Source organism: Sinocyclocheilus anshuiensis, unplaced genomic scaffold (assembly GCF_001515605.1).
Source record: "Sinocyclocheilus anshuiensis isolate Anshui unplaced genomic scaffold, SAMN03320099.WGS_v1.1 scaffold1552, whole genome shotgun sequence".
In the NCBI taxonomy this organism is placed as follows: domain Eukaryota; kingdom Metazoa; phylum Chordata; class Actinopteri; order Cypriniformes; family Cyprinidae; genus Sinocyclocheilus; species Sinocyclocheilus anshuiensis.
The window spans coordinates 61,619-89,263 of record NW_015554178.1 but is presented as its reverse complement, the minus strand read 5'-3'; the positions used below and the strand labels follow the sequence as shown (position 1 = coordinate 89,263).

The 27,645-nt window shown below is 37.3% G+C and overlaps 2 protein-coding genes across 2 annotated transcripts; one reads left to right on the top strand and one right to left on the bottom strand.

Moving 5' to 3' along the window:
• The first annotated feature begins 1,032 nt into the window (after window positions 1–1,032).
• Window positions 1,033–7,477, top strand: LOC107670957 (ankyrin repeat and protein kinase domain-containing protein 1-like). The gene is made up of 8 exons (XM_016463772.1): window positions 1,033–1,662; window positions 1,926–2,205; window positions 2,438–2,589; window positions 2,698–2,747; window positions 3,328–3,483; window positions 4,084–4,175; window positions 5,695–5,719; window positions 5,849–7,477. Exons 1-8 carry the CDS (start codon window positions 1,469–1,471, stop codon window positions 7,102–7,104), a joined length of 2,205 nt encoding a protein of 734 aa, XP_016319258.1. The 5' UTR covers window positions 1,033–1,468; the 3' UTR covers window positions 7,105–7,477.
• A 2,159-nt stretch (window positions 7,478–9,636) lies between these two features.
• On the bottom strand, window positions 9,637–23,460 carry LOC107670954 (D(2)-like dopamine receptor). Its single transcript, XM_016463769.1, has 8 exons — window positions 23,194–23,460; window positions 20,406–20,710; window positions 16,230–16,339; window positions 15,624–15,760; window positions 13,518–13,717; window positions 12,411–12,494; window positions 11,744–12,092; window positions 9,637–10,801 (listed from the first exon to the last, which is right to left on the bottom strand). Exons 2-8 carry the CDS (start codon window positions 20,682–20,684, stop codon window positions 10,614–10,616), a joined length of 1,347 nt encoding a protein of 448 aa, XP_016319255.1. The 5' UTR covers window positions 20,685–20,710; window positions 23,194–23,460; the 3' UTR covers window positions 9,637–10,613.
• Window positions 23,461–27,645: the final 4,185 nt, after the last annotated feature.

Here is a 27,645-nt window from a genome sequence, read left to right as displayed (position 1 = left end):
TACCATTCTTTAATGTAGGATGTACTGATGTCAAAGATATACATGAATGCAAAGATATACATGAATGCTTCCCTTTATGTATCACTACCCCAGCGCTCTCGAAGATTAGACATGTTGTTCAGCTACTTATTAGGTTTCACGTTATGTGTTTCCCTTTCAAATAATCGCCGTTGGAGGAAAAAAAGAAGCAATTAAGTAGTAACAAGCACACTGCCTTTGAGATGCATCTCTTTGTAAATCCCACCACCAGGCTGGGAAACCTAGGGGCACAGCAGATTTACTGGCTTGAAGATCACTTAATAAAAAACATAGTGGCTTCTTGTAATTGAAAGTACAATCAAAATGGGCCCAACGGGCAATGAAGCGAATATGTCACAGAACTGAAAAGAAGCAAACTTTGATATTAAATCTTTGAAAGTAGAGAAATAGACTATTAGAAACACTTGTGGTTGCTTGTTGCGTAATTACTCCTTCAGTAATTAAGGTCATTAGCTTATTGATTCCGTTATCATATGTTGTAAAAGGTAATTTACAACCGTTTCAATTGCTTTGCGCACTAGTACACACTGAAAATTACTGCCACCTTCACTGCATCATTACAAAGCAGAACATTATGACACGTTTTGACTGTAAATCTAGTTCTTGCATCAATATATACCCAAGCAGAAAATCAACAAAGCCCGTATTCGTGTTGAAATGCAGTGGCTGGCTCTTTGTGCACTTCTTAAAGGATGAAGTGTCTCTTCGGTGGCCGACAAAGACTGAATCGCAGCGACTGAATGCCAAGCCTCTCCTTCAAAGCGTTACAAGAGCATCGTCACCTAAAAGTGCTGCTCACTGCTTGATTGTTAATTACTGTTATTAGTATTATTACTTTATTCTTTGAAAGCCCGTCATTGAAGGTTACAGTCATTTGCATCACAGTTTGGCTTAGAATAACATTCGCTCCACAGCTTTTTGCTGATGTGCCAAGAAATTCAAGACATTGCGCTTGAGTGATTAATGAACAATGGGAAAACTTCCAGAGAACAACAGTAATTATAATGAAAATGTGACATGCACTTTATGTATCTGTTGAACTGTAAGACAATTAACCTTCAATTAAATATTTAGCATCAAATATCTTTGGACATTCCGCTGAAATATATTAAATAAAATGAAACTGCTTCTCTAACAACAAACTGCAAACATGCACACATGCCTTATGAGGCCATTCCTACTGTTATGTAAAAACATGAAGCTGGTATATCCGGTTATCAGGTGTCCCGCACAAATCTCTCAGCCTCACCTGTGTACCTCATTCAAAACTGGCTTTGTTACATTTCTATTCTAATAATCAGGGCTCTGACTCCTCCCACCAAAACCAGCAGAGCTTTTTGTTTAATATGTGTTTCCTTGACCTGGTTTCTGTGTGCCAAGAAGAAATGTCGAAGGGCAGCATCTTCATTTCCTGAGACTGGAAAACAAAATGACAGCAGCTAATTCCAGTGTACAGGATTCTTTCAGAGATGGCAGCCTGGAGAGATTTACTCATTTTAAAAAAGATGAGTTTGAAAGTGACTGGGAGAAACTGGCTGAGCGCAAGTTTGGTCGTGTCTATAAGGTGAAGGTTAAAGTCTGGCGGGAAACATGTGCCCTAAAGACAACGACCAATGATTACAGGTACAAGTATGCAAGAAAGTAGAAGATTAAAACTATGTTACTGTTAAAACTATGAGATTGAAAGCAGTTGGTAGTTGTTAAAATGTATTATATCTGACTTATTGAAAGTTAACTAAAATAAATATGAAAAATATACTGTGTATTATGTTTGTATTTTTTTATTCTGTATATTTTGTGTGTATATAGTGTGTTTGTGTGTGTGTGTATGATTTTATACATACTATAATTTTATATATACTATGATTTTATATTTTGTGGCTCAGGAATATGACACAGATGTCCAAAATCGGAAGACTCAAGTTCAATTATTTAATCTCCATTTATGGAATAAGCAAAGATCCACCTGGTTTAGTGATGGAATATATGAGAAAGGGATCCTTGGACAACCTCCTCAGCAGTCATTTCTTAATGTGGCCTAAGAAGTTCCAAATGATCCACGAGATGACGATGGGCATGAATTTTCTGCACAGCATGAAACCACCCATTCTTCATCTGAACTTGAAACCAGCCAACATTCTTCTTGATGATCATCTGCACGTGAAGGTGAGTCAGATACTACTGAAAATGATTCTGAATTTATTTCTGGTAAAAATAAACTCCAAAAAGACTTTACAAGAAAGAAAAAGTGGTTTTGGAAACCCTTATAATACAGTTGTATAAGTTGCGCTTTTATCAGTCTTGAATGTTACTTTCTACATACAGTATATGCCTTGTTTAGTTTAAATATACAACCTCACAGTATTGTCGCAGTTTCAGACTTATTTTATCTATAAAGATTTCAGATTTTGGCCTCATTAAATGGGAGGAGTTTTCTGGTAAGACAGAGTTTATTGAACACCTGACAGCTCGAGGGAACATAAACTATGTGCCTCCAGAGACCTTTACCCAGAATCCTGAACCACCTGGAACAAAGTATGATGTTTACAGGTGAGAGTTCATAACTTAAAGAACTTTACAGTATGTGCAGAAATTGACATTTTGACAGTGAGTTATGATATGCCATGAAGTAAACATCTAAACATTCTCACTTTGCAGCATTTCTATTATTATGTGGGAAATTCTAACTCAGCAGCGTGCATATCAAGGTATATATTGTTCCTAATTTTGGCACTTTCCACAGATTTTTACACAAATTGTAGTTTTGCAATCATTAGATTATTATTATTTATTTAAAAAATTTTTTAGGTTAAATGTGCAAAAATTATTTCTTATATATACTGTGTGTATATATATATATATATATTTATTTATTTATTGATAAGTTTTGTATATTTAATTTAGATTTTTTTTATAGTTAAAAAACTAACTTTTAAACTATATTTAAACATCCTGCATTTTGGTAATAAATGTTGACTGCAAAAACAACAAAAAACAAAACATACATATACATATAAAAGTATACATAAAACGAACATATGAAAGAATACAGAACAAAACAGCTTATAATATTCCTTTTTAACCACCTAAAGGTTACCAGTCAACATTTCCGAACCATCTTCCACTCACTGTTTATTGAAGAAAATTAGTTCATAGCGAGTTCCTTTTCCTCTCTGTTTGTTTTGAGAGTGCTAGAAGCACAAGTGTTTGTTTACAAGTGCATTATTTGTAGTTTGTATAGTACAAAAATAACACTCCAAGCAATTTGTTCTATTCTCCTTGTCACAGGTCTGAATATGACAGAAATATTAATCAGAGTGTCATCTGGCAAAAGGCCTGGTGTAGAGAAGATCCCTGAAGACAAGCCCCCTGAGTGCGAGGACATGATTGGTGTCATGCAGCAATGTTGGCACCAAGACTGCAGCCGGAGACCGGCTTTCTCTGGTAACAAACCTAATTTTTGTTCTTGTTTCTGTTTAATGAAGACTATTATAGGGCTTGATTATATACAGACAAAATGCATTCGAAAAGTCCCAGCAGACGTTTACTCTTCTGAAATAGCAATGAGCAACGAACCAACATTGTTGCATCTTTTATCAGCCTCCCAGTTCCTCTGTGACTGTTTCTTCCTCAGGTCACCTTCAGTAAAAGTTCTAATTAAATTATTTGATTTAGTGACTGCGATAATGAATTTTAATATTCACTGTTTGTGTTCAAGCATTAAAGTAGTTTAATAAGCTTCTGCTAATTCTATTGCAGTGTCGTATTGTATAATGAGTCGAATACAATTAATCTCGTACATCAGATTGCTAAAAATGCAGTGTGATTAGCACAGTTATATCCCATGCGTTATGATTTTATCTCATACACTGCCCAATTAAGTTGCTCCTCTATTAAAGCGGCTAAAAGGCTGTCAATCATTGGCTGGCCGTTTGCACATTTTTATCCAAATGATCACTCTTGTTTAAGAAGGCCTGATAAAGAGCTAGAGCAAAACTGCTCCCCAAAGTGACATTCAGCTGTATCATCTCCATTTCTCTGCAGAAACCGTTCGGTTGACTGAAGTCCTTAGTGAAGTCCTAAAAATCCCAGACACGAATGCAAGGTGTGAGATAAGAAAGCGTCTACCTGAACAGGTATGGAATGTAAGTGACTCTTCCAGTGCATGTTTAGACACAGTACACTGTCAGCACATAAGGTGTTAATTTGAGTAATACTCAGGGATCTGTGAACACATTCCACTATTTTCTCCTCTAACTTTGGAAAGGAAAGATTCGAACATGGTAAAATACTCAATGCACAAAACAATTTATACCAAACTGTTTTTTTCTAGACTAAAGAGTAATTCATCTTTTTTAAATTTCATAAACACTTGAAATTGTACCACCCTGTTGAAAAAAACAGCATATGCTGGTTAGGTATGTTTTGAAGCATGACTGCTAGTTTGAGCTGGTTTAAGCTGGTAATGTGCTGGTCCTAAGCAAATAGCTCCTGCTCAGGACCAGCTTAAAACAGCTCAAACTAGCAGTCATGCTTCAACCTAACCAGCATATGCTGTTTTTTCAGCCCCGTTCAGATTAATAGACCAAGAAAAATAGATTGCGGCTTAGCTTGGTCCAGTATTTATACATGTTAGTCGGACTACAATTGGCGGCAATGTTGAACACTTGCTTGATGATGCGCAACATGTTTTTAAACATGAAGATTAGCTTGACTATCAAGACTACAGCTTAAAACCTGCTTTCTATGGTAACAAAACTCATTTTTGTTCATGTTTCTGTTTAATGAAGACTACAATATGGCTCAATTATAAGCACTTTAGTCTGACTGAAGGTGTGATGCAATTGACCATTCACAAAGAGCTTGGTTGACAGGTGATCTGACCAATCATAACGCTGAATCCGGCATCTTGCCCGACAAACAAATCATACAGGAGAGTAGATTAACTTTAATTGTGTGTAATAACGTCTTTCCGCGGTTGAAATAAAACACGTTCTGATGTTCATTCATGTTTATTTTGTGCTTTAAGTAAATATGAAAAGCCGATCGGAGGCAATACAGTGATCTATCACGACACATTAAAGAGCCACAAAACGGTATTTATTGATTGAATTTCTTTAAAAAAAGACAAAATTTGAAAGCTTAGACCTTGTTTCATACCAGAAGTAACCTGCTCTGTCTTATCTGTCGGTGTGTTGTCAGTTTCCTCTTTGCTCAACAATGTATTTTTACTGTGTGAGAACATGGTGTGTGGCGTGAGATCGGCATTGCTTGTCGGACATAACAAGAGTAATTAAGGAGGGCGGGTTTTTGCGAACGGTCAATTGCAGCACGACTCTTCAGTTGGCTTCAGGAGGCATTTACACATCACTGTTTTCAGCTAAAAATGGAGAACTTTTTATGTGTTATGTCCTTTCATTTACACAACAACAGTATTTTTGGGGGCCTGAAAATGCAAACTTTTGAAAACAGGTTTCGAAAGTGCAAGTTTTTGAAAACAATGCTCTTATCATCTCTGTGTAGCAAGTTTGTGAAAACCATGACAGTGAACAAAAAATGCACACAAACTTTTTAAAATCCATGACAGTAATTAATGTCAGCAAAATGTGTTATTAGTCACAAAATAGAAATAACATTTTGGTTTCTCTCCATTAGCCAAAGAAAGCAGCTGACTCCTCAGGCAAGTATTTTGTCCAAGTCCTCGCAATTCAACCTCTTTTTGTTTTGTCTGTACAAACTCTCCACACTCTTACTTTATATAAAACATATATAAATAATTGGAGTATCCATCCAATTTTCTTCCCCACAGATGATTCTAGCATTCACTCTCTCCTTGTAAAGAAAGACTTTGAGAGCTTTAAGAAAGTTCTGCGAAAAGAGCACGTGTCTATGGTCTTCCGAGACAACAACTCTCTCCTTCATCACGCCGTGGCAAGCGGGGAAACAGAAAGCGTGCAGATGGTCCTGAATCTGGGAGCCTCGGTGAACTGCCAGAGTGAAAAAGGCTACACCCCACTCATCGTCGCAGTTCTGCACAAGTTTTACGAGATTTGCAGCTTGCTGACAGACTGTGGGGCTGACGTCAATCTCAGCGATGGCGACCAGTGGACCGCGCTGCATTTTGCCGTACAGGCTGGCGACGACAGAGCCGTTCGCCTTTTGTTAGACAATAAGGCGAGAGCCGATGCCAAGGAGAAGGACGGGTGGACGCCTTTGCATCTCGCTGCTCAGAACGGCCATGAGCACATCGTGAGAATCCTGCTCCGGCGTCTGGATGCCGTGGATGAGCAGGAGTGCCAGTCTGGCCGTACGCCGCTTCATGTGGCTTCCATTTACGGTCACGTGAACATCGTCAACCTCTTGCTCAAAAACGGAGCTGACGTTAACAAACCAGATAACCTTCAATCCACTTCCCTACACTTGGCGGCAGACGAGGGGCACTTCAGGGTGGTCCGTTTGCTGGTTAATAATGGGGCTGATGTGAAAACAGTCGATGAGCAAAGCTACAGTCCCCTACATTTTGCCGCTCTAAAGGGTTACACAGGTATCTGCAGACTCCTGTTGAGTAAAGGAGTCGACCCCGATATCAGAACCTATCAGAATTGGACAGCCATGCACCTTGCAGCCCTAAAAGGCCATCCAGAGACTGTCCTCATGTTGGAGGAGCACCATGGCTCAGTCAGCGTCCAAGGGAAAGACGGCTGGACTCCTCTGCACCTTGCTTGCCATCATGGGCAGGAGGAGGTGGTGACGGTGCTGCTAACAGCAGGTGCCGACCCAAACCTGGCCGAGGATAATGGCTGGACACCCCTTCACTTAGCCTGTAACAGTAGCTGCTTCCCTAGCGTTCTGCAGCTGATATCTCACCAAGCCAATGTGAACGCCCAAAATAACAGCCAGTCAACGCCATTGCATTTAGCCGTCCAGCTCAGCAGCATCCCAATCATCAAAGCCCTGCTGATGAATAATGCACAGCGGGATATGCAGGACTCGAAAGGATATACCACCTTAACCTTGGCTCAACGGTGCAACAATACAGAAGCCGTGGAGCTACTGAACAGCTAGCACACCGGTGGAGATCCTGGCGGAAAGCGAGCCATGTTTGGTGACAACTCCACCATTAGAGGGAGTGCAGCATTGATTTCTGCTATCGATTTCCTTCCTCCTGCAAAGCCTGTTCTTATAAACAGTCTTGCTGTTGTTTGTGATTTAGATTCCTAGAATTGAACACCTTTGTTTGGGTTTGGTTAAGAGCTCAGGTGTGTTCTCAGAATGGAAGTGTTATGAATGAAGGATTTTATGACTAGCAGTATGTAGTGGAAGTCAGCATAAAATTGAAATGAAGTTAGTTTATTTATTAACTATTAATTATCTTGAATAATTTATCATAGCATGTTATTCCTAAGAAGACAATTGTTTGTTTTTGTAATATTTAATAAAAAAATAATGAAATAATGAAACGACTTTCTATATCTGTTTAGTCACTTAGGTCGCACAGGCATTTAAAAACACATCATATTAGAGGAGTACAATAACCTATTAATGGTAATTCATGTTGACAAAATTGCCATGATACCTAATCATGTATTTAACATGATTCAATACATTCATACTTTGATGAATTCCACTACTGTCAGACATGCACATGCCATGGTGAAAAAATTATAACCATTCATGGCATTCAAATGGCATGTAACTTTCACAAACAAAAGCCAATAAACCTGTTTGACAACATGCTTATCGCTTCCCAGCAGACTTCCGCTCACGTTTGACAGCTCTGTCCTAAACACAAAGGGCAAAAAAAAAAAACTATAAAATGAATGCGATTACAGTTATATTTATTTTGTAATTAAATTACGTAACGCCGTTACATGTAACTAGTTACTCCCCAACACTGGTGGAGGACGGTCCAGTGGGCAGCAGGAGCACTCTTATTAACACATCAGAAAAACAAACACAGCACCTGCCTGTGGCTCAGCTGGCCCCCCTCTCTCTCTCTATCTACTTGCATGCACAACTCATTCTCAGCCCAACATCTCCAGCCCAGAGATTTAAGTCCCAAAGTCTTTAAGGAAAACAGGATACTGTGTTTTGAGGAGACAAAAACATGCTGTACATGCTTGAATAAGTAAAGTGAATGAGTAAATTTGAAATTTTCATCTGTTTTAAACTCAAATAGCATCAAATGATTCGTAAATGATACCCTTCCTCCCTTGTTACGTTCTGTCACCTGTCACATCTCCAAAATGACTTAATATCCCACTCACGGGACCCCTTTCAGGTTCTGTTAAGTGCCGACAGCAATCAAGGGCTGTTGAACGCCGTGTCTGACGATGAAACCTCCCGTAGCATCTGTCCTTCTGTTGACTCGCAAGAAAAATAACCTTGATTGCTGGGTATCAAAGGAGCAATTGAGTTAATTAGAAACTGTCCCAAGTTCATGACGTTTCTTACACGCAATGTCATACTTTGCATTCAGGAATTTTTAGTGCAAATTACCAGGCTGCTCTATGTTGTTAGCGGCCATGCTAACAAGTTATTTTTAACAGGTAATTTAGTCGGCTAATGAAGCTTGAAGAACTTGAAGTTCTTAATCTGTTTCTATTGAAAAGCCAAGTGCAAAGTTTACTTTGCTCAAGTGTCTCTCATTTTTTTAGGGCAAAATCATTATCCACATGCAGCACTTTCACATCCACCCGCATTTGTGATTGCAATGCAGACAAGTGGTGAAAAATGTTCTTGACAGATTTGATTAACAAATGTGAAATAAATGAGTAGTGCCCTACACATCCCTGGTGTTGAGGGTTGAACACCACAGGTTTAATCTAATCTTAAGGCTGTCACTGCCTGGCCCTGAGAGTTTTGACAGTGATCTGTGCTTCACAATCAACACAGGCTGATGATTTATAATGTGTCACTTTACCTTACACACTGTAATTTCATTTGTGATGCATTTATATATATATATATATATATATATATATATATGATTATTTGTCTAAAAATCCCTGTGTTCATCTGAAGAAAAAGTTATATTCATTTATGACTGAGGAATTTTTTGGGTGAACTATCCCTTAAAGATTTTTTCCAGGGATTTTGAACTCTTATATGGATTCTGAAAACAAAAACTACATCTAAACTACACAACCATTGTGTAGCCAAGAGTTTAGCAGTGTGTGTGCAGGAGTTTGTAGTTATGCGTAGCCAGCAAAAAGCAGTGTGTTGATCATCAGCTGTGTCCACAGATGGTTGCCATGGGGCTAAAGTCATTGTGTTGTCCACAGAACATGCATTCATAACAAACGCTCTGTGCCACATCAGTTGAATCAGCCCTCAGGCCATGGACTGATAACTCTTTTATGGCTCCAGTGTTCTTTTGCTCCATGAAGTTTGGAGGAAAGTCTGTTTCTATAGGTCTTTCAGAGTTTACAGTGATAAACCAAGAGATTGATTTCAGATAGCAGATTTTGTTGGGTTGTATCACTAAAAATATCTGTCATGATACGGCAAACCGTCAGTGCACAATTGCTTTATTCATAAGCTTATATCATTGTGCAACATACATCTTATGAGAACATGCATTACAATGCAACGGCAGGCCCATCACATTCAAAGTGTGTCATATAAAGCATGAAAAGCTACATATATAAACATAATAAATAGTAAAAAAAGCAAAATTTCAATTTACACTCATTACCACAGTTACTGTATGCAGTTCGTCCTTATCCTCCCCTTTCACTCCATCAGTATTATCTTTACCTCCTCAAGGCCAAAACAAAGAGCTGCAATGGTTAATGCTTCCACCAGGAAGGCTGACAAATGACGTTTTTTGTTTGAAAATCACAGCATTTTAGTGAAACTGTATTTGTTTTCTCTGCTTTTTTATGGTAAATCCACTTTACAGTAGACGTGGCACAAATGCTTTAATATTGGTACAAAAAAATTACAGCTGATTACAGATTTGCTGAATGTATTATTTAAGGTTTCTGCCTGCTGTTAGTTTTCTGAGAGAACATCTAACAAACATTATAAATGTGGGACATAACATTGCAGACATGAATGGCATAAATAAGCTTTTCAGCAAATAAATTACAACCTCCATGCAATGCATGGCCTATTGGTTACTACAAAGCATCTGTTTGTATCACAGTATGTACTACTATGATTTAAAACACTGTTTCCACCTAATTACATTTAGGTTTTGAGCAAATAATCAAAATAATATTATAATACTGACAAACAGATAAGCAAAGGCATTGCTTGAAGCAATTCCAAACAAGAGTTTTTGTCTGTGCTGAAAATATTGCTTTAAGCCCCATTTCCCCCAGGGATTTTATATGTGTTTTTCTTTTCTTTTCTGGGCGATATGATCTTGGAACAAAATAATGTTTATAATACAGACAATTTATATACATTCCTTTAGTTTTAATCTCTGTGAAATGCAAGAGATGTAGCCCCCAAGCCATAGTCCACTTGGGATCCAATTTAAAATCTTTATTTGAAGTTTTACAGTGTGTCCACTGCAGATGAGGTATCATTTGTATCCCTTCTGCTCCGGTGAAGTGAGTTCTCTTTCAACAGTGTAAAATCTTAATGAAAGCTTTGCGAAACTCAATGTTGAAAGTGGTGTATATGATGGGATTTACGGCACTGTTCACGTAGCCCAGCCACGTAAAGGCAGTGTAGAGTTCAGGAGGGACTTGGCAGTAGGTGTTCACAATGTGCGTGATGAAGAACGGCAGCCAGCAGATGATAAATACACCTGAAAATAAAGCACACAGAGGTAATAATTCAGTTTGGGTGGGAAATGTTAAGAAACTTGAAAACCTATATAAAATATTTCGTTCAGGGGTAATAAATCTGCAAAAATGTCAACAATTCTGTGTTTTTCTGTCAATATGGGGTGCTGTGTGTACATTAATGAGGAAAAAAAATTAACTTAAATGATTTTAGCAAATGGCTGCAATATAACAAAGAGTGAAAAATGTAAGGGGGTCTGAATACTTTCCGTACCCACTGTATGTACATAATGACCAATATTCAGTTAAATGAAATCAAACAGTATTGTTAAAGCTGAAGTGGGTAATTTTCACACCATTAGCATCACCAAATGAAACTGCAAAAATCAAACACAATAAGCTGTATGCTGTATGCTATTGGTTGGACAAACAGATAGTCCTGCCCCGAAAGTCACACCATTGGCTGTACCAGTGTTGCTGTTGTCAGGCCGGTTTTTGGGGTCGCTAAGTCTAGAGTCTTCCCTCAAAATTGGGCTACTTTTCAACTGTTGCTGTGGGATACTGTTTTTTCTCTGCTGGTTAAAGGTTTGACAGATTATTTAACTGTGCTAGAGCTTAACTTGAGGTTAGGGAACTTGAGGTCCTTTACAAAGACTAACTGTGTGATCTACAAATGCATAACAGTGACTGTAAAATATACATTTTAGGTATGGGAGTAGCATATGTTGAGTTTTGATATTTGGGCTAGGGTCATTGACCTAGTTTTGGGCTATTTCTGATTGGCCATTGGACTAGTTTTGTTACGCAGATCTGGCAACCCTGCTGGTTGTGATGATGAAATACAAAGCAATGTTTTGAAAGTGCCACAGTGTTTACAAATCAACCAAAAATGTTTAACTTCAAGTATTTTAACGTAAAAAAAAATCACATACTTCACCATTAAAGTACTTTAAAGCAACACTTACCAAGGACAATAGCTAACATTTGAGTAGCCTTCTTCTCCTTCTGCTGGGAGATTTTGCGTTTGTTAAGAGTCTTGACCGATGTCTGTGTTTTGCCGGTGGGGGAGACCTGGATCTCAAATGCTTTGGCCCCTTTTGTGATATTGCTGGTGTTGCCATTTCTTTCAGGTTTGACACCAGCTTCAGGCGATGGGGGTGATATGTCAGTCTCTCTTAGATTAGCGTTAACCAGCCTGCTGTGTTGTTGACTTGTACCAGACTGATCCTGCTTCCTCTGTCTCGCAGGGTTTAAGTTTGTCATTTCATCCATTTGTATGTCATCGCCATTGTTCACCACCTCCTTTATGAAGATCTAACAAAAAAGATGAAAAATAAGTCATTTTGGTTAAAATTAGTGCTGAAGTGCTCAGGCTTTGATAATGAAATGAATTGGTTCACTTTATCAAACAAACAGCCCATTTAATAACAGAACAGTGTATTGTTTCAGTCAACATAACTTTATATGAAGTCTACACTGGATGCAGAGACTAACATTTAATATTTGCTGACACACTGTCATTTCTCAAATGTCATCTGTCGTTATTGCTTCTGGTACATATGACAAGCGGTTAGAAGCTCAAGAATCCTGTCAAGAGCAATATTTGGAAAGAAAAGGTGAATCTGGCTGTACCATGTTTTTGTTGTTCACAGGAAAATTCCCACTGGACTTGACGATCACAGTGCAGAGTTTCACATCATCAGGGTGGGTGCATTTCTGAAACACATGGGAGAAACACCAGACTGTTTCGACAGATTTAGACCAGAAAGGAATTAGTTGTCCTGCCCTAGGTTCGGTTTAAATTTATTAGCAATTATAGAAACATGCAACTGGAAGGTTGGTAATTCCGTTCAGTCACAGTGATATTTTATGCAAATGTCAGCTTATAGATCATGTTTATAGGTAATGTGCTAGGAAAAGTTTCCAAATCCTTTAACATTTTAAATTAGCTGAAGATTGCCAAAGCTTTGCATTCTCAATCTCCAAAGCATACGTTTTGGATGCACAAGTGGCCAATCTAAAGACCATTTCAGATCTAAATCCAAAACTTCAGCATTTTGAAAACAAGACACTTGCTGTATAGAAGGATAAGGACGAGTTTTGCACATCAAAATGAAAGCGTTCCTGAAATAAACATGATGTTGATCTGAGCCTGTTTTCACATCAGAATGCTTTGGAGGAGACACAGCAGTGACACAAACCACTGATAGGAGATGCTATGTTTACTTATGCCGTCAGGACACAGTATGAGAACTCCCTAACCACAAATGGCTCTCAATAATGCACTGATGCCCTTGCAGAAGCTTAGGATGGGTAGATAAGCTATCAGTTTCTTTGAATAATGCTATATTGAATTTATTCTGCTGCGGCATGCACTCCATGGAGAAGCCTGGATGTCGTTGCTCCGTGTAAAACAATGCAAAGACTAGCCATGTATTATAATAACAGTCATATGAAGCAGCGGCCATTTGCTGTATGTCGGCAGAATCAATACAAGCAAAAAAAGAGGAAAAGGTAATTCTAGACACGCTATGATCACAGATTATTTACTACTATCCAACTGTTCATTAGAGATATACTGCTACTGCTATATTACTGATATACAGCTAATGGGAATGGCAGTGCTGATTAATTACTTTGCAATTCATTGACACTGCAGTTTTTAACAATCCCAATTCACTAAACTCTACTGGAGTGCCAAGTAAGTAGAAACTTTCATCATCCTGCAGCTGTTCTCACCTTTAAAGTCAAGCTCATATCCATGTCCGTAACTGGGCATGTGCGTTTGGTGTTGACACGTTTCCGTCTCTTTCGCAGTACCACGTAGATCTGCACGTATACTAGCAGTGTTATGATGAAAGGAACGTAGAATGATACAATAGAGGAGTACACTACAAAGGCAGGGTTTGCGATCACACACAGAGCATCGTCATGAGTGACTGCAATGAAAAAATAGAGTGGAAATTAGTGACATTTTGTCATGTATTATATAAACAAAATGGAGTTTACTGACTGGATAGGTAAAACAGATGTCTGGGTCAATAACATATATGACTGTACATGTTACAGAAAGTGAAAAACTTAAACACTTATTAAATATACTTTGTATTGTATTGATTGTATTGTATTGATATTGGTTTAATGTGGTTTTGATTTTTTTAATGCATCATTTTCAAAAAAAAAAAAAGAAAAAACAAATTGGTCACGTAGTGTACCCAAGTAAAAAGTAAACACGTATTTCTTTGCACTTTGAATTTATAATATTTTTAAAAATGTATTCACATTCAAACTTCTGCAGGGGTCCTTCTTGTGATATCATTTCCTATTTTATGTTTGTTCGTTTGTTTTATTTATTTATTGAATGTTGGTTGTACCACACGACCTCAGGAGACAAAGTTATTCAAAAATGAATGGAGTTAAAATATTTTTAACAAGATCATTCGATAATTAATTTTTCCCCTGGGAAAAAAAATCTAAATGAATTCAGAAATGAAAAACATGCTCATCTTTGAAGTGTATTTAAATCACTGTGTATCGTTTTTTAATAACGAAAAATTTAGTGGAAAAAATTCTCAAAATTCTCTCCTAAATACGTACTTATATATTAAAAAAGGTATCAATGTAGCAGCTGACATAATACTTGTATTAAATACTGTGGAATATAACACTCAACTTCCCAGTCTATTATAATTTGTTTTGTTAATGCCTACAAATCCCTGACCTCATCCTCCCAGCACGAGCATTCAAGCAGAAGAATGCTGATTAAATGACTTCCTCTAATATAACTTTTAAATTAAGTGGCGACCTAACTTAATTTTAGCTGCCCCTAACACCAGTGTGCATGCAAGTTATTGACACTAATACTCTGTAAATTCAGCTCTTAAAGTGCAAGCTGTTGTGCTATAATAATATTAATAAGCAGAAGCCATTTGTTCAAGTTTAAGACAAGAGGATCCACTTACACAGAGTTTAGCTATCATATTCCTTATAGTTATTAATTCACATGCAGAATAATGCATATAAGGTGAGACAAAGTGCACAGTAGCGGACAGTAGGTCAGAGATAAGCTTACAGATATAAAACAGTATATTGGCTTTTAATGCTTCTTTCATAATGTCTGCCACAATAATTTAATGTCTTTATTTTAATTCAAGGGCATTTCTCCACAAATACATGCAGTGAATTGCCTTTAATTTGATTAATTAATCAGAATATCATTGGATTACAAAGTGTAATTGATTGACAGCTCTACTAAAAACATTGCTGTTCAAATGTTTGGGGTCGGCAAGATTTTTTTAAAGTCTCTCATCACCAAGGCTGCATTTGTTTGATCAAAAAATAAAGTAAATATTATAAAATATTATTACAATTTAAAACAACTGTTTTCTATGTGAATATGTTTTAAAATGTAATTTATTCACTTGATAGCAAAGCTGAATTTTCAGCAGCAATTACTCCAGTCTTCAGTGTCAAATTATCCACAGAAATCATAGTAATATGCTGATTTAATGCTCAAGACTTATTTTCAGTGTTGAAAACAGTTGTGGTTTTGTAAAAACCGTGATATATTTTTTCAGGATTCTTTGATTAATACAAAGTTCCAAAGAACAGCATTTATTTGACATAGAAATCTTTGGTACCATTATACTGTAAATGTCTTTACTGTCACTTTTGATCAATTCAATGCATCCTTGTTGAAAAGAAGCATGCATTCCTTTTCTAAAAAATAAAAAAAGAGTAATAAAACAAAATTATAATTAATAAATAAATTCGTACTGACCCTGAACTATCGAATAGTGTTGGCCTGGCAATCTAGTTAGTGAATATATTTTCACCCATATTTACCAGTATTATTGAGTCCAAACAGCAGTGGACATGATATTGCAAAAGACAGAATCCAGACAACAGAAATCATGACTGTGACCCTCCTCTTGGAGCTGTAGCGTGTGTTGTACAACATAGGCATGGCTACAGCTGTGTACCTGTGGGAGATACAAGACAAAAATGGATTTGTTGTTATCTTACAGGCTTTATATGACCTGTATCATATTCCTACATGCCTCTGCACACAATTTTCCAAATATACCTGCAATCATGTGACCTATGATGAACAGTATAGAACCACATATCGGTGCTTCCCATGACCTCTGTAATCCTTTTAAGACTTTTTTTCTAGTATCTGATTACTTACTATATAAATAGAGGAGACGTTTAGTATGAGCCGCTATTGATCTCACAAGTATTTCTAACTATTCTGAGCTCATGTGACATTGTAAGTGACAATGTACAATGAAATTGTTGTCGTCTATATATAACAACAACCTCAGCACCAAATCTGGTTTAATTTCAGGTGTGCGGAAGCTGAGTTGGTCCCTCTTTTGAGCTGAGCCACCAAATTATGTCTTGGTCAGCATTAGACTACTCTTATAATGGCAGTGTAGAAACACCTACCTGTCGATACTGATGGCGCATAGATTGAGTATGCTCGCTGTACACATCATCACGTCCAGGGTGACAAAGATGTCACAATGGATTGTGCTGAACCGCCACTCTCCCACCACCTGGGAGGACAGACATGGACAACTAAACGCTCTGCTAATTGTAGAACAATGCATCTTGAATGCAGGGTTCCCACTCTTTTAAAAGCACCATTTATTTTATCAAGCACCTATCAAATTCACACCCCAGCATATGTAGTGTCATGAAAGACCTTACAGTACTTAACATTTCACTTACACTTAACATTTACATTAAAAATGTCAGAGTAATAATGTTTTGAATGTGTAGGTTTCATAAACTTTGACCGTTTTGAGCAGTTGTGTTCAAAGGAATTTAATGAAATCCACTGAAGTCAGTACTGGTAATATTCAAATTCAATTTCTAAAATATTGATTAAAATATGCATCAAACTGATCTTTGCTGTAGTTCTTGTACAAGATTTAAATTTGAAAGAATTTCTAAATGTTTAAATTAATAAAAAGTGGTTAAATGTTGTAATAACATGGTAAAACCTCTTACCATTACAAATTTGCACATTCACTCAAATTACGTTACTCATTCATAAATAAACTCAAGTCAAAATAATTTTGTAAATGACTTTATTGTAAATCCCATTTTTTCATCTTTGATTTAGAGGAATGCAGCTGCTCAAAGCGTCAATATTTTTTGAAAATATTTCATGAACATTTTAAACCTTGTACATGCGCAAATCTGCAAAAAATATAAAGAAAATAAATTTAAAAAAATTTCTTTCTATTTGCTTTTAAACTGTAAATGCTTTTTACTAAGCCGTCTCTGTCCATAAAGCCTATAAAAATAGTCTTCATGTATTTCATAACACTTCAGAATTTTATTCTAGGGGTCATCCGTCATGCACTACAGGGGCGGTTTCTTTTTACCTTTGCAATGGCATCATTTTCATCTGTCAAATTCCAAAATGTATGTCTATAAGCTTTTTAAAATTTCTATTTAAAACAATATAATAAGAATTAGAATGAGACAAATAAGTTACCAATCATATGAAATTAGTATTAACAAAAATTTATTTGTACTAGAGGGTGCACATAAGAACACAAAAGTGGCTTGAAAGTACATTTTCAGACGTTTAATGGGGCTCAGAGGTGGCATACGTGCAATTAAATTCATGTGGAGATTAATGTTTTAAATATAACATTTTGAATACAGAAATATTAAATGATTTAAATAACTAAAATTATACCTAAAAATGAAACTGAAGCCGCCAGCAGGTGGTGGCAAGTCACTGATATTATCACTGAATCATTCATTCAATTGATTCGTTTGATCGGCTGATTCATTCAGGAATGAAACAAGTCTTTATGAATGGGTAATCATGAATCACTGACTCACTAGATTCGTTCAAAAACGCAATTTAATTCATGAATGAAACACCGCTGTGTTTGCTTTTAGAGACGCACAGCAGCTGAGCTGTTACTTTATTTGGAACTATTTTCGTTGATGAAATAGAGCAAAATCAGGCAGTACTTGTTTATTGAACTGTTGTATTAAATCAATATCATATTTGCAAACTCCCTTAATAACGATTAAAAGTTGTCACTCTCCTTATCGCAATCTGTGGGCACACAGAAAATTAGAGCGTGGGAGTGAGTGAGTTCTCAAGACTCAAAAGCACGTGCAAATGATACGTTCCGTCATCTGTCATCGTGTTATAAGCGTGGAAATTCAGCGGGAGCGGGCTTAAGAAAACTGTCCCACTCAGGGCTCTAGGCTGCGCATCAACACACAAGTTTTTTTTCGCGCTACCCCATCTCCACCCCCAATCATTAGTGCCGTTTCGTTGTCTTTGACAGAACATATAGGAGAATTTTTTAAATAGCGCCATAAACAAACTTCATTTCAAATTTAATTCAAGCACTTTCAAGGACTGATGTCTGTTTTCAAGTACTTTCCAGGCCTTGAATCCATATGTCTGAAATTCAAGTACTTTCAAGAAGTGTGGGAACCCTGTGAATGCAAACCTACAATGTTTGCTTGCAAATGTGCAATAGTTAGTTACTTGCCAGAAGCACTCTGGCAAGCATTGCATATTACTAATATCTTTAGATTCTAAATATCCATAGTAACACCACAACCACCTGTCTTTCTCGTCTGCAAGTCTGTGGGATTCAATTTGCAACAGCTTTAGCCACTATAATAATGTTTAAACCAATAAAATATTGGCATTTTCTCTGGTTTATGCAATAAAACTGGCAGAAAGAAGCAATATAGCACAGGTCAGCCTCATCCACAGTTCGCATCTCCTGAGTTGGCTGGCAGAGCTTTCTGAGCTGCCTCTGATTAATGTGTGTCCTTAGGCAAGCCGAGGGACTCAGAAACCTCTTGATGGTCTTAGGTCCCCGCCTAGAGTTTGCATCGCTGTCAATGATTAAAGAATTATTTGACACCTCTAATGAAAGCGTCTGTGAGTTGCCTGAATCAGTTCATCACCATATCTCTAAACTCAGATGCAATGAGCCTCACCGCTATCATTCTCAGACATCGGTAGCGATCAAAACATGTCCTTGCGCTAATAGAGGGAGAAAAAGAGAGGGAGGTCTGTAGAACAAGCATGTAGAGAAACAGAAACTTTATAAAATTGCTGTGCACAGAAAGAGCTAATCAGTATGGAAGCTTCTTTCCACCACAGATTAAAAATTGCAACTTTTTACCTAACTTTTTTTCTCGCAATTTGGACTCTGCTTTTCACAATTCAAAAAAGAAAAGTCCGAATTGAGAGACATTAACTTACAATTTTATTTATTGTTTAAATGCTGTTTTTTATTTCGTAACGGAAACGTGCTACCATAAATCAGAGCTGTGTGGCATTCAGAACTGGCCTGAGAATGCATTTAAATTTCTATTTGAATCCTGAATTAAGGAAAAAAGATTTAAATAGAATTAAATGTATTCTGAGGACAAACGTTGTGAAGAATGGATGGATGGAAATGTATTCCACTGCTATAAGAATGAACTATGTTAGAATGCAAGTTGACATTTCATTCTAGTTGAACAGTTATCTGTGTATGTGACAAATAAGTTTTGAATTGAATTTGAATAATTTTTGAAATCTTGAATTTTGTTAGTGGCAGTGACTCTTTTTACCAGTTACATTGTTATGTCAGTAGTTGGTGATGAAGGACTGTTTTTATGAGTGTGGCATTGAATCAGTTCTAATTCAACACACTGTGAGGCATGGACAATTCAATTCAAACTCATATTAATGAACTGAAAGGAGAACATTTCTTAAATTGTCAGTTTGGCCCAACCCTGCAGCTAAGCTAAAGCACTTGATTTTATTGGTCATTTCTTGCTAGTATAATTAGGTTATATTCATGACTCATTTTCATTCACTTCTGAAGATATTTTGAAGTTGTTTATGGAAATTTGGAATGATGATCTCATCAGCCCTAATAATAATATTGAGGACTTTCAGCAATTTTTATTTAGCCAATAAACATTTCAACCATCTCACAATAGCGCTCCTTAATGTTCTGTTCATGCATATAAATGATTCAAACTAAATAAATGATGACCTGAGCTAACGCAGTTACTCGGTGCTGCCCTTTAGGAGAAAAACAACACATCACAAGATATCAAAAGGCTAATTTAATACAGCGAGTTATAATAATGCTGTAAATTTGATGTGTTGCATCTGAAGTGTCACTTTTGACCCATTGTTCAGAGCTCAGTTTAAAATCACACAATCAACCTGCTTGCATTATTCTCTGAAGAACATTATTTTCTGCATGTACATTACAAACCTATGGATTTTGCTTGATATTTGATAGCTTTGCTAATATGTATGGCTCAGTGACATACACCAGGGAGGCTTCTCTTGGTTGAAAATAACTACTAACCCGTGGCTAGGATCAGATTTTCTAGAATTAGACATTTGCTGGTGGCTACTGCAAATTGATTGGCTAGAATTAGGTTTAAGACGGTGCCTGCAGCTTTTCTTAGTTAATTCATGCCCAGATTGACTCTAATGAGTTATGAAGAAGATGGCGAAAAAAATTACAGTCTTATCATGTGAGAATAATTCAATAACCTGTCCTTGCACAGATGGCTGGTTGTTAAACCATTTTAGCATCCAATCACGCTGATACCTACCTCGAGGTAAACCACCCATGGCATTACGAGTGTGGCAACTAGCAGATCAGCCACAGCCAGGCTGACTATCAAGTAGTTGGTAGTGGTCTGCAGGGCTTTCTCCCTCGAGACGGCCATACACACAAGCACGTTGCCAAAGACAATGACAAAAATGAGCAGTGTGAGAAGCATGGCATAATAATTGTACTGGTGCCGCCTCCCTTGTCCCGTGTCATTGAAGCCCCGGGATCCATTTTCAAAGAAGCTTTCATTATAGGCATACTCCGTGAAGACTTCCATCAGATGGTTGAAGCCAAGCTGAGACCCTACAACCAAAGACGAAAGTTTTTTTAGTTTTTTTTTATCCAGAATAATTTTTTTTTTAAGTCACGTGTTTTGTATCCCAGTGTGTGTCTTATCATATCAACCAGATTGCACAGTATGTGCCACTAAGTTTTGGCATGAAAAATCAATTTCTTATTGGAACACCTGAGCAGAAGCTTTCACTACAAAGCACAGGGCCGTGGCCTTGCGCTGCATGGTACACTGTGTAAAGTCTATCCTTTATTTATGGGTGATTGTTCGCACAGCTGTCCTGAAAAGCCTGTGTTTGAACTCTGGATGTGACTTGACTAACTAGGACAGAAGTCTCCTCCCTCCCTACTGTTTCACTTGTACGATGTTCAAGAAAACAGACAGAAACATAAGCAGTATCAGCTAAATAATAAGTGGACGCGGGGAGGTGAGAGCGTTTCACAAAATATCAAAACAAACTGGCTTGTAGTATATACTGTCTCTGCAAATTGAGAAAAAAGGAAACTGCACAGTGAGCAGTTGCTTTTCGCTCCATATTTTAGCAGATTTTGAAAAATTTGCCTGAGCTCAGCACGACATTTATTATAGCCCTAATGTGGAAATGGATAAAATTAATTTGCATTTCATGACAAATGAAGCCATTCTGGCCATATAAATGATATCAAACTCAGAGCAAAGGTCTACTTGTCTTCTCAAATAATTTTGTATGTCATGAATAGATCAATTCTTATGGCTTTGAGAGGATTTCGGGGTTTTTTCCCCAGCATGCAATAAATGCAAATGAGTTCCAAAACAACACTGAACCCCATGGACTTACATTACACAGAAAAAATATCTTATTTTGTGTTCCTCTGAAGAAAGAAATTCACACAGGTTTGGAACGACATCCTAGAGATTACAAATTTTTCATTTTTGGGTGGACTGTATTTACCATAAAAGTTTTATAAATGCCTGACTATACATCAAATTGGAAATTCTATTTGAACACATCATATTGGACATTATTTTACACTGCTTTGACTCATGTTATGTAAATAAGAAAGATACATAAGGGAAAAAGACAGAGGCAAGAACGCTTGAACCTTGCCGCACCTCGAATGTAACATCAATCAGGGTCTGAGCAGCGCCTTGTTGGCAGATGTGCCACATAAATGAACAAATTTGCAATAGCAATATGTCATCACTTAAACCGTTCAATATGATAGTAAAATGCATTCTGTTGGGGAAAAAAACCCATACAAAACACCATCATCACAGATATAACCCACTCTTGTGTAAAGGGACCACCACTTATTGGTTTTTCCACATAATTGCCTCTTTAGCCTTCTCAGTGTCAGTTTTGATCATGAAAGCTGTCTCAGAGTGGACACTCCCTGCAGAGGAAGAAATAGGCATCACAGCTCAACTGAATGATGCCTTTTCATTATTTCTCATATCAATCATTTGTGATTGTGTTTGTTTGTTGGGTTTGTAATGGGATTTTCAATCAGAACAATTCAGGATGTGCATGCATCTTTAGATTAGTTTGTTTTTGTTCATTAGAAGAAAAAAATGTCTAAAGGAACAAACACAAGTCCCAACTTATATTTTGTTAGGTGTCCTATTTAGATTAAAATGTAAAGCATTTGATACAGTGTAATTATTGTGTACATACATGCTGTTATGTGAAACTTGAGATTTGCATCTGCTGCAAAGGTTAGGGTTAACAGTATGGTTATGGTTACTGCGCGACTCCAAATAAACAGTGTAGTGTATAAATATCAGCCACCCACTGTCCCACTCTTCTCCCCATTGTTTCCTGTCTTTACTGTCTCCATCAATACAGACGTCTGTCTATCTATCTATCTATCTAGGCCTATCTATCTATCTATCTATCTATCTTTTACAATTACACGGTATATGTATATTATATACTGCATACTATTTATATTGTGATAGACTTTAACGCAGGTATGTATAATTAGACATTTGATTAACATAATTGCATATGTGCAGTTTGACCTATAACCGATGCAATTAAAAATTTATACAAAGAGTAGTTAAATTCTAATATTCTAATATAATGTGAGACCCTAAACACCAAGACTAAAACTATAAAATTAAACTATTCAAAGTTCAGATTTATTGAAAACTACAGTGACAATGTCTATAAAAGACATGGGTTACAACCCTGTTTCCTTTCCCTTACCCTCTTTTTCCCTCTCTCTCGTTCTCTCTCTGTCAAACGCACGCTCATACATAATCGTGCGCATAGAGAAATTACAGCAATTTTGTCACTTTGAAAGGCGGTTGAATTAATTGGAAAAGATTACAACCAGCAGTTCACACACTCGTCTAAAACAAATGCTTGTTTTTCCTCACGCAGTGGAATAAAGTTTCTCTGAAAGTCTCAGCATTAGCGAATATCTGTTAATTAGCAGCTCTACTATGCTTTCTAATTATTCATGAGCAGAAAAAAACTAGTTCACAAACGAGAGAAAATGCCGTGCTGTACCTTCAAAACCGCAACTTTCATCCAAAGACCGGAAGTATCCCGTTTCTTAGATTTTAAATCCACTTTTCTCCATCGGATACACTTGTCCATCCGAGCGACTGTAACTGTATTCCTCTTCTGTCTCAATTACAGCTCCACGGGTGAATACAACCGATGTAAACCGGCAAACACGACTACTTCCACGAGGAAATTTCATTTTGGCGATTAAAAGAACCTGAACTTGATGTAAATATGCTTTTCCTGGTTTTGTGGAGGTGTTAAACTACACTTAGCATGAGCAACCCATATCGAGTCCAAGCGGAGTGTGAGCAAGCGCAGCATCTGAGCGGTAACCTTCAGCATCCACTGAGGGACAATCTCAATTCCTCCAACAGAGATTGAGAAGGTTGGAAACGAGGCGGGGCTGTTACATAAACATCAGCAAGAATAAAATACAAGTGCTGTATTTTAATCACAATCTCCTTCTTTTCAAAACCCTGTAATTGATCTGAGTGATTGATAGTATTGCTTCCCTGTATCTTTTTTAAGGCAATGAATAATACGTGATTCCCATTTCAAACTGGAAAGTTTATCTATTAGTATATAATTAGGCTACTTATTTTATATTTTTGTTTTTATTAAATATTTGTTTGTAATTAAAATGGTTATAATTAATTGAGGTTGGCGATGAGGGATGGCATTTGGATCTATCTTTTTGTTTAATCTCCAATGGACCTCCAGATATTATGATTTATATCAATACATTTCTTTTATTTTCACCATTATCAAAATTGTCAGTTCTTAAATCCAATACATTTCTTTTATTTTCACCATTATCAAAATTGTCAGTTCTTAAATCATGTGCCCCCAAAAAAAAAAAAAAAAAAAAACACAAAAAAAACAATCCCTTGCAGCATCAATTCTTTTGCCAACTGGCACAAGGTCTAGGCAAACCTTTGCTCCAGCATCATGTCACTCATAAAATTACAGCATTTAGCAAACAACAACTATTCAATCAATTCCCAAAGGACAAATTCAAGTCACGCCCTCATTCTTTTCCCATTTGAGAAGCCATTTCGCTGGAATGTACATCACAACAGGGAAGAAAAGATGATCACAGTTTTCATTTCATGTGACTTTAAATGGCCTTTATCTGTCATAGCTCAATCTCCTGATTCTTACTAACAGCTGTTAGTGACAAATGTTCTAAAACTAGATTACATTGCACATTACAGCCAGATATGCGCAAACATCACTGGTACCCACAGAAGATTAGTTGTGAGTCTTGTCTTGGGGGCAAGGATTGCATTAGATGCCTTCAAATGGTCTTCAAGACTTTGGACACAAAAAAAACCAAGCCCCCACTTCCCCTCCAGCAACAGAAAGCGGATTTGAGGACTGGATCTGAGTGCATGGACTTTAGACATGGTAGACAGAAAAATGGATTTGGTGCCAATGTGTGGTCTCAACCATGTGTGTTAGGGCTATGAGACTATAAGGCCAATGCAATGAAACCATAGCGAGGTTATAAGTGCAAATACTGTGTGCAGCACTGATATGGCTTTAACAACTATAGGGAACTACAAATATATACTTGCATGAATGAAGATGGATTTTTAATCATGTTTCAGATTTGTAGTAGGTCATGTACTGTATGTGCACTACATTGCCAGTGCCTCACTTATAGTCAGCCAGTGGATAAGATATTACTCTCCTTAGAGAATGATGATAAGATGTGGATAAATCAAACAACCCTGTTGCCTTAGCAACAACAAATGCCCTTTGGTTTTTTTATATTTCTCAGAAATCAGATTGATTCACCCAAAAACATAAAAAATTAAAATTCTGTTATGTCGTTCCAACCCTTACTTTCCTTCCTCTGTGGACTCCACTGACTTTCATTATATGGACAAAAACAAAAACATTCACTCTCAAAAAATATCTCCTTTTGGGTTCTGCAGAAGAAATAAGCTCATACAGGTTTGGAATCACATGAAGGTGTGTAAATAATGACAGAATGGTATTTTTGAGTGAACTATCCCTTTAAGCACAGTTGAAAAAAAAAAAAAACTACACATGGTTGAACACAGTTCAACCTGCACTGTGGTTACAGTTTGTTTATACCAAAGCTCTATATCGTAAACTATTCAGAAAGCGGCTTACAGCTTTCAAGTTGAAAAGTTCAGCACTCAAATAGCCTGGTGGAAAATGTAGGAGTCAGCATTCATTTGGCTCTGAAAGTCAAATGTTAAAGTAACTTCTTGTCTCTGCTGTCGGCATGCTCTTTCCTTCCAACAAGGTGATTCAGACCAAAAATCTGTCAGTTATTCAGGAGGAAAGCGCTTAACGAGAGACTTTGTGCATTGCGTTCATATTCTGCTGTTCTGTGGCCACGGATTTGCGGGTCTTGTATTTTTCTTGCAGGACCCTGTAGGTTACGGTAATAAATTAGTTGTAATCATTAAATCACCACCACAGCGTCTCGTCTCCATTGGCAACACGCACGATTTGTGTCGATTGCAAGTGACGTCGCAGGTAGCGGAGAGTGCAAGTGGCGATTGCAAGTGACTTCGTAATTTAGTTTCTTTTTTCTTGTCTTCACCACCTGGCTATACTGTTGTAAAATGTTGAGAGATTCAAACAAAAAGTAATCAATAAATAGAACAAAATAAAAAAGAAAAAAGACTGCAAGTGACGTCGCTAGCGGAAGTGCAAGTGTCTGAGAGTGCAAGCGCCAGCTGCAGCCAGACCCTTCTCGTTATTCAAGTAAATAGAGTAGGTGTGAAGGAAAAGCCTTCTTTTGATTGGCTTACTTGGAACTCTATGCATAAATTCATGTTGTAAATGAAAGGACGCTTCTTGTAAGGCCAAAATGTCACAAGTTTGTGTACAAATTAAAGGAACAGCTCGCTGAAAATGAGGAGAATACTGCCAACATTTTCTCACCCTGTCAATTTAAACTTAAGTTATATGGATTACTTTCTTGGTACTTTTATGATACTTTTGTGATTCTTTGTGATACTCTTTCTTTTAAAAAAAAAAAAGTTAGACAGTGCCTCACCCCCATCTACTTTTTTTTCGGAACAGAGCAGCTTAGACATTTTTCAAAATACCTTCTTTTCTACAAAAGAGTTTGTAACAACATGAGGGAGAATAAATGATCACAGAATTTAAATTTTTGGTTGACTAACTCCTAAAATCCTCATAATAAGTTAATATAAATAATAGGAGTCATTTGGCAATACAATTTACTTGGCATATACTGCCAAGGGTAAACACTGGTTCATGAAAACATAGCTCGTTTTCTTTTTCTTTCTTTTTTTTGTGGTAGTTTTTATGCTGATATATGTAAGGAAAATCACCTGGATATGCAGGGCTCCATCACAAATGTAACAGTGAATTCTTGGGTAATTTTTAAAGGTCAGCTTGTTTAAAAACTTTCCAGTGGATTGTTTTGGGGAGTCAAATCTGAAAATGCCATCCCACAATGATGATAAATCACCATGCACAACACAAAGCAGCAAAACTTTCAGAGACTAATGTCCTTTAAAGTTTACGAGGGACGGCCTTACATTACCCAAACGACTTGCTGCCATCCCTCAGGAGAATACAGTACAGTCTGATCAGGAACATTTCCTCCACTTTAAGGTCTGTACTATAACAATGAAACTTCTCTATTTAAATAACTGACCCTGGGTTCCGGCAAATCGTGGGAGAGAGAGAGAGCCACAGGGCTACCATTATAACCCAGCTCAGACTGAATGGCCTCTATTAACTCCTGCTGATGAGCAGGCTTATATAGAATGCAAAACAAATCACGCCGACTTCAAATAGCAGCCACTATGAAATGTGACTTTAAACTTTATGTCGAACTATTGACAACCAGAGAGCGCTATGAAAAGACTTCTTTAATACACAGACCTGTGTTGATGCTGCATGTTCTCGATGGTGAAAAGCTGCGAGAAGAGAGTCTGGCTGCATGAGGCTGGAGTTCTCAGAACAGATGGTATAAAAAATTGTATTTTCTGACTCAGTGGATGTGAAGACTTGACAATGGCACATGCAGAACTTGAGAGCTGTCTATCTGGCAAGTTGATGCAATGAGCTTTTGGCCAAGATGTCTTTGGAAAAGGTGCACTGAAGCATGATTGCTTTCCCCGCCTGTCTGAGCAAACTCTCCGTCTAGTTTATCTGTGAATGGAACTTTAAAGCACTATTATGCGATTCACACAAATCTGTGCTAAACAGCACACCAGCAAAAGCACTTTAAATGAATCTAATTTATTACATATTCATATACAGTATTTAAAGGGTTTGTTCACCCATCGCTTTCACAACAAAACACACAGCGTCACACACGGCGGCCTTGATTGAGCGGAGGCAGGCGGCTAGAGTGAGCGGAGGCCTGCGGCTAGAGTGAATGGCGGCCAGTGGATTCGACGAAGGAGCGGCCGGCGGGCTTGCGGCAACCAC

Coding starts and splice junctions, on each gene's coding strand:
- LOC107670957 (XM_016463772.1), top strand. CDS start 1,469: ATGACAGCAGCTAATTCCAGTGTACAGGATTCTTTCAGAGATGGCAGC. Junction 2,206..2,437: donor ATGATCATCTGCACGTGAAG/GTGAGTCAGATA, acceptor TTATCTATAAAG/ATTTCAGATTTTGGCCTCAT. Junction 2,748..3,327: donor TCAGCAGCGTGCATATCAAG/GTATATATTGTT, acceptor TCCTTGTCACAG/GTCTGAATATGACAGAAATA.
- LOC107670954 (XM_016463769.1), bottom strand. CDS start 20,684: ATGGAAGTCTTCACGGAGTATGCCTATAATGAAAGCTTCTTTGAAAAT. Junction 15,761..16,229: donor TGCGCCATCAGTATCGACAG/GTAGGTGTTTCT, acceptor TATCTCCCACAG/GTACACAGCTGTAGCCATGC. Junction 12,093..12,410: donor CTGTGAACAACAAAAACATG/GTACAGCCAGAT, acceptor CTTTTTTGTTAG/ATCTTCATAAAGGAGGTGGT.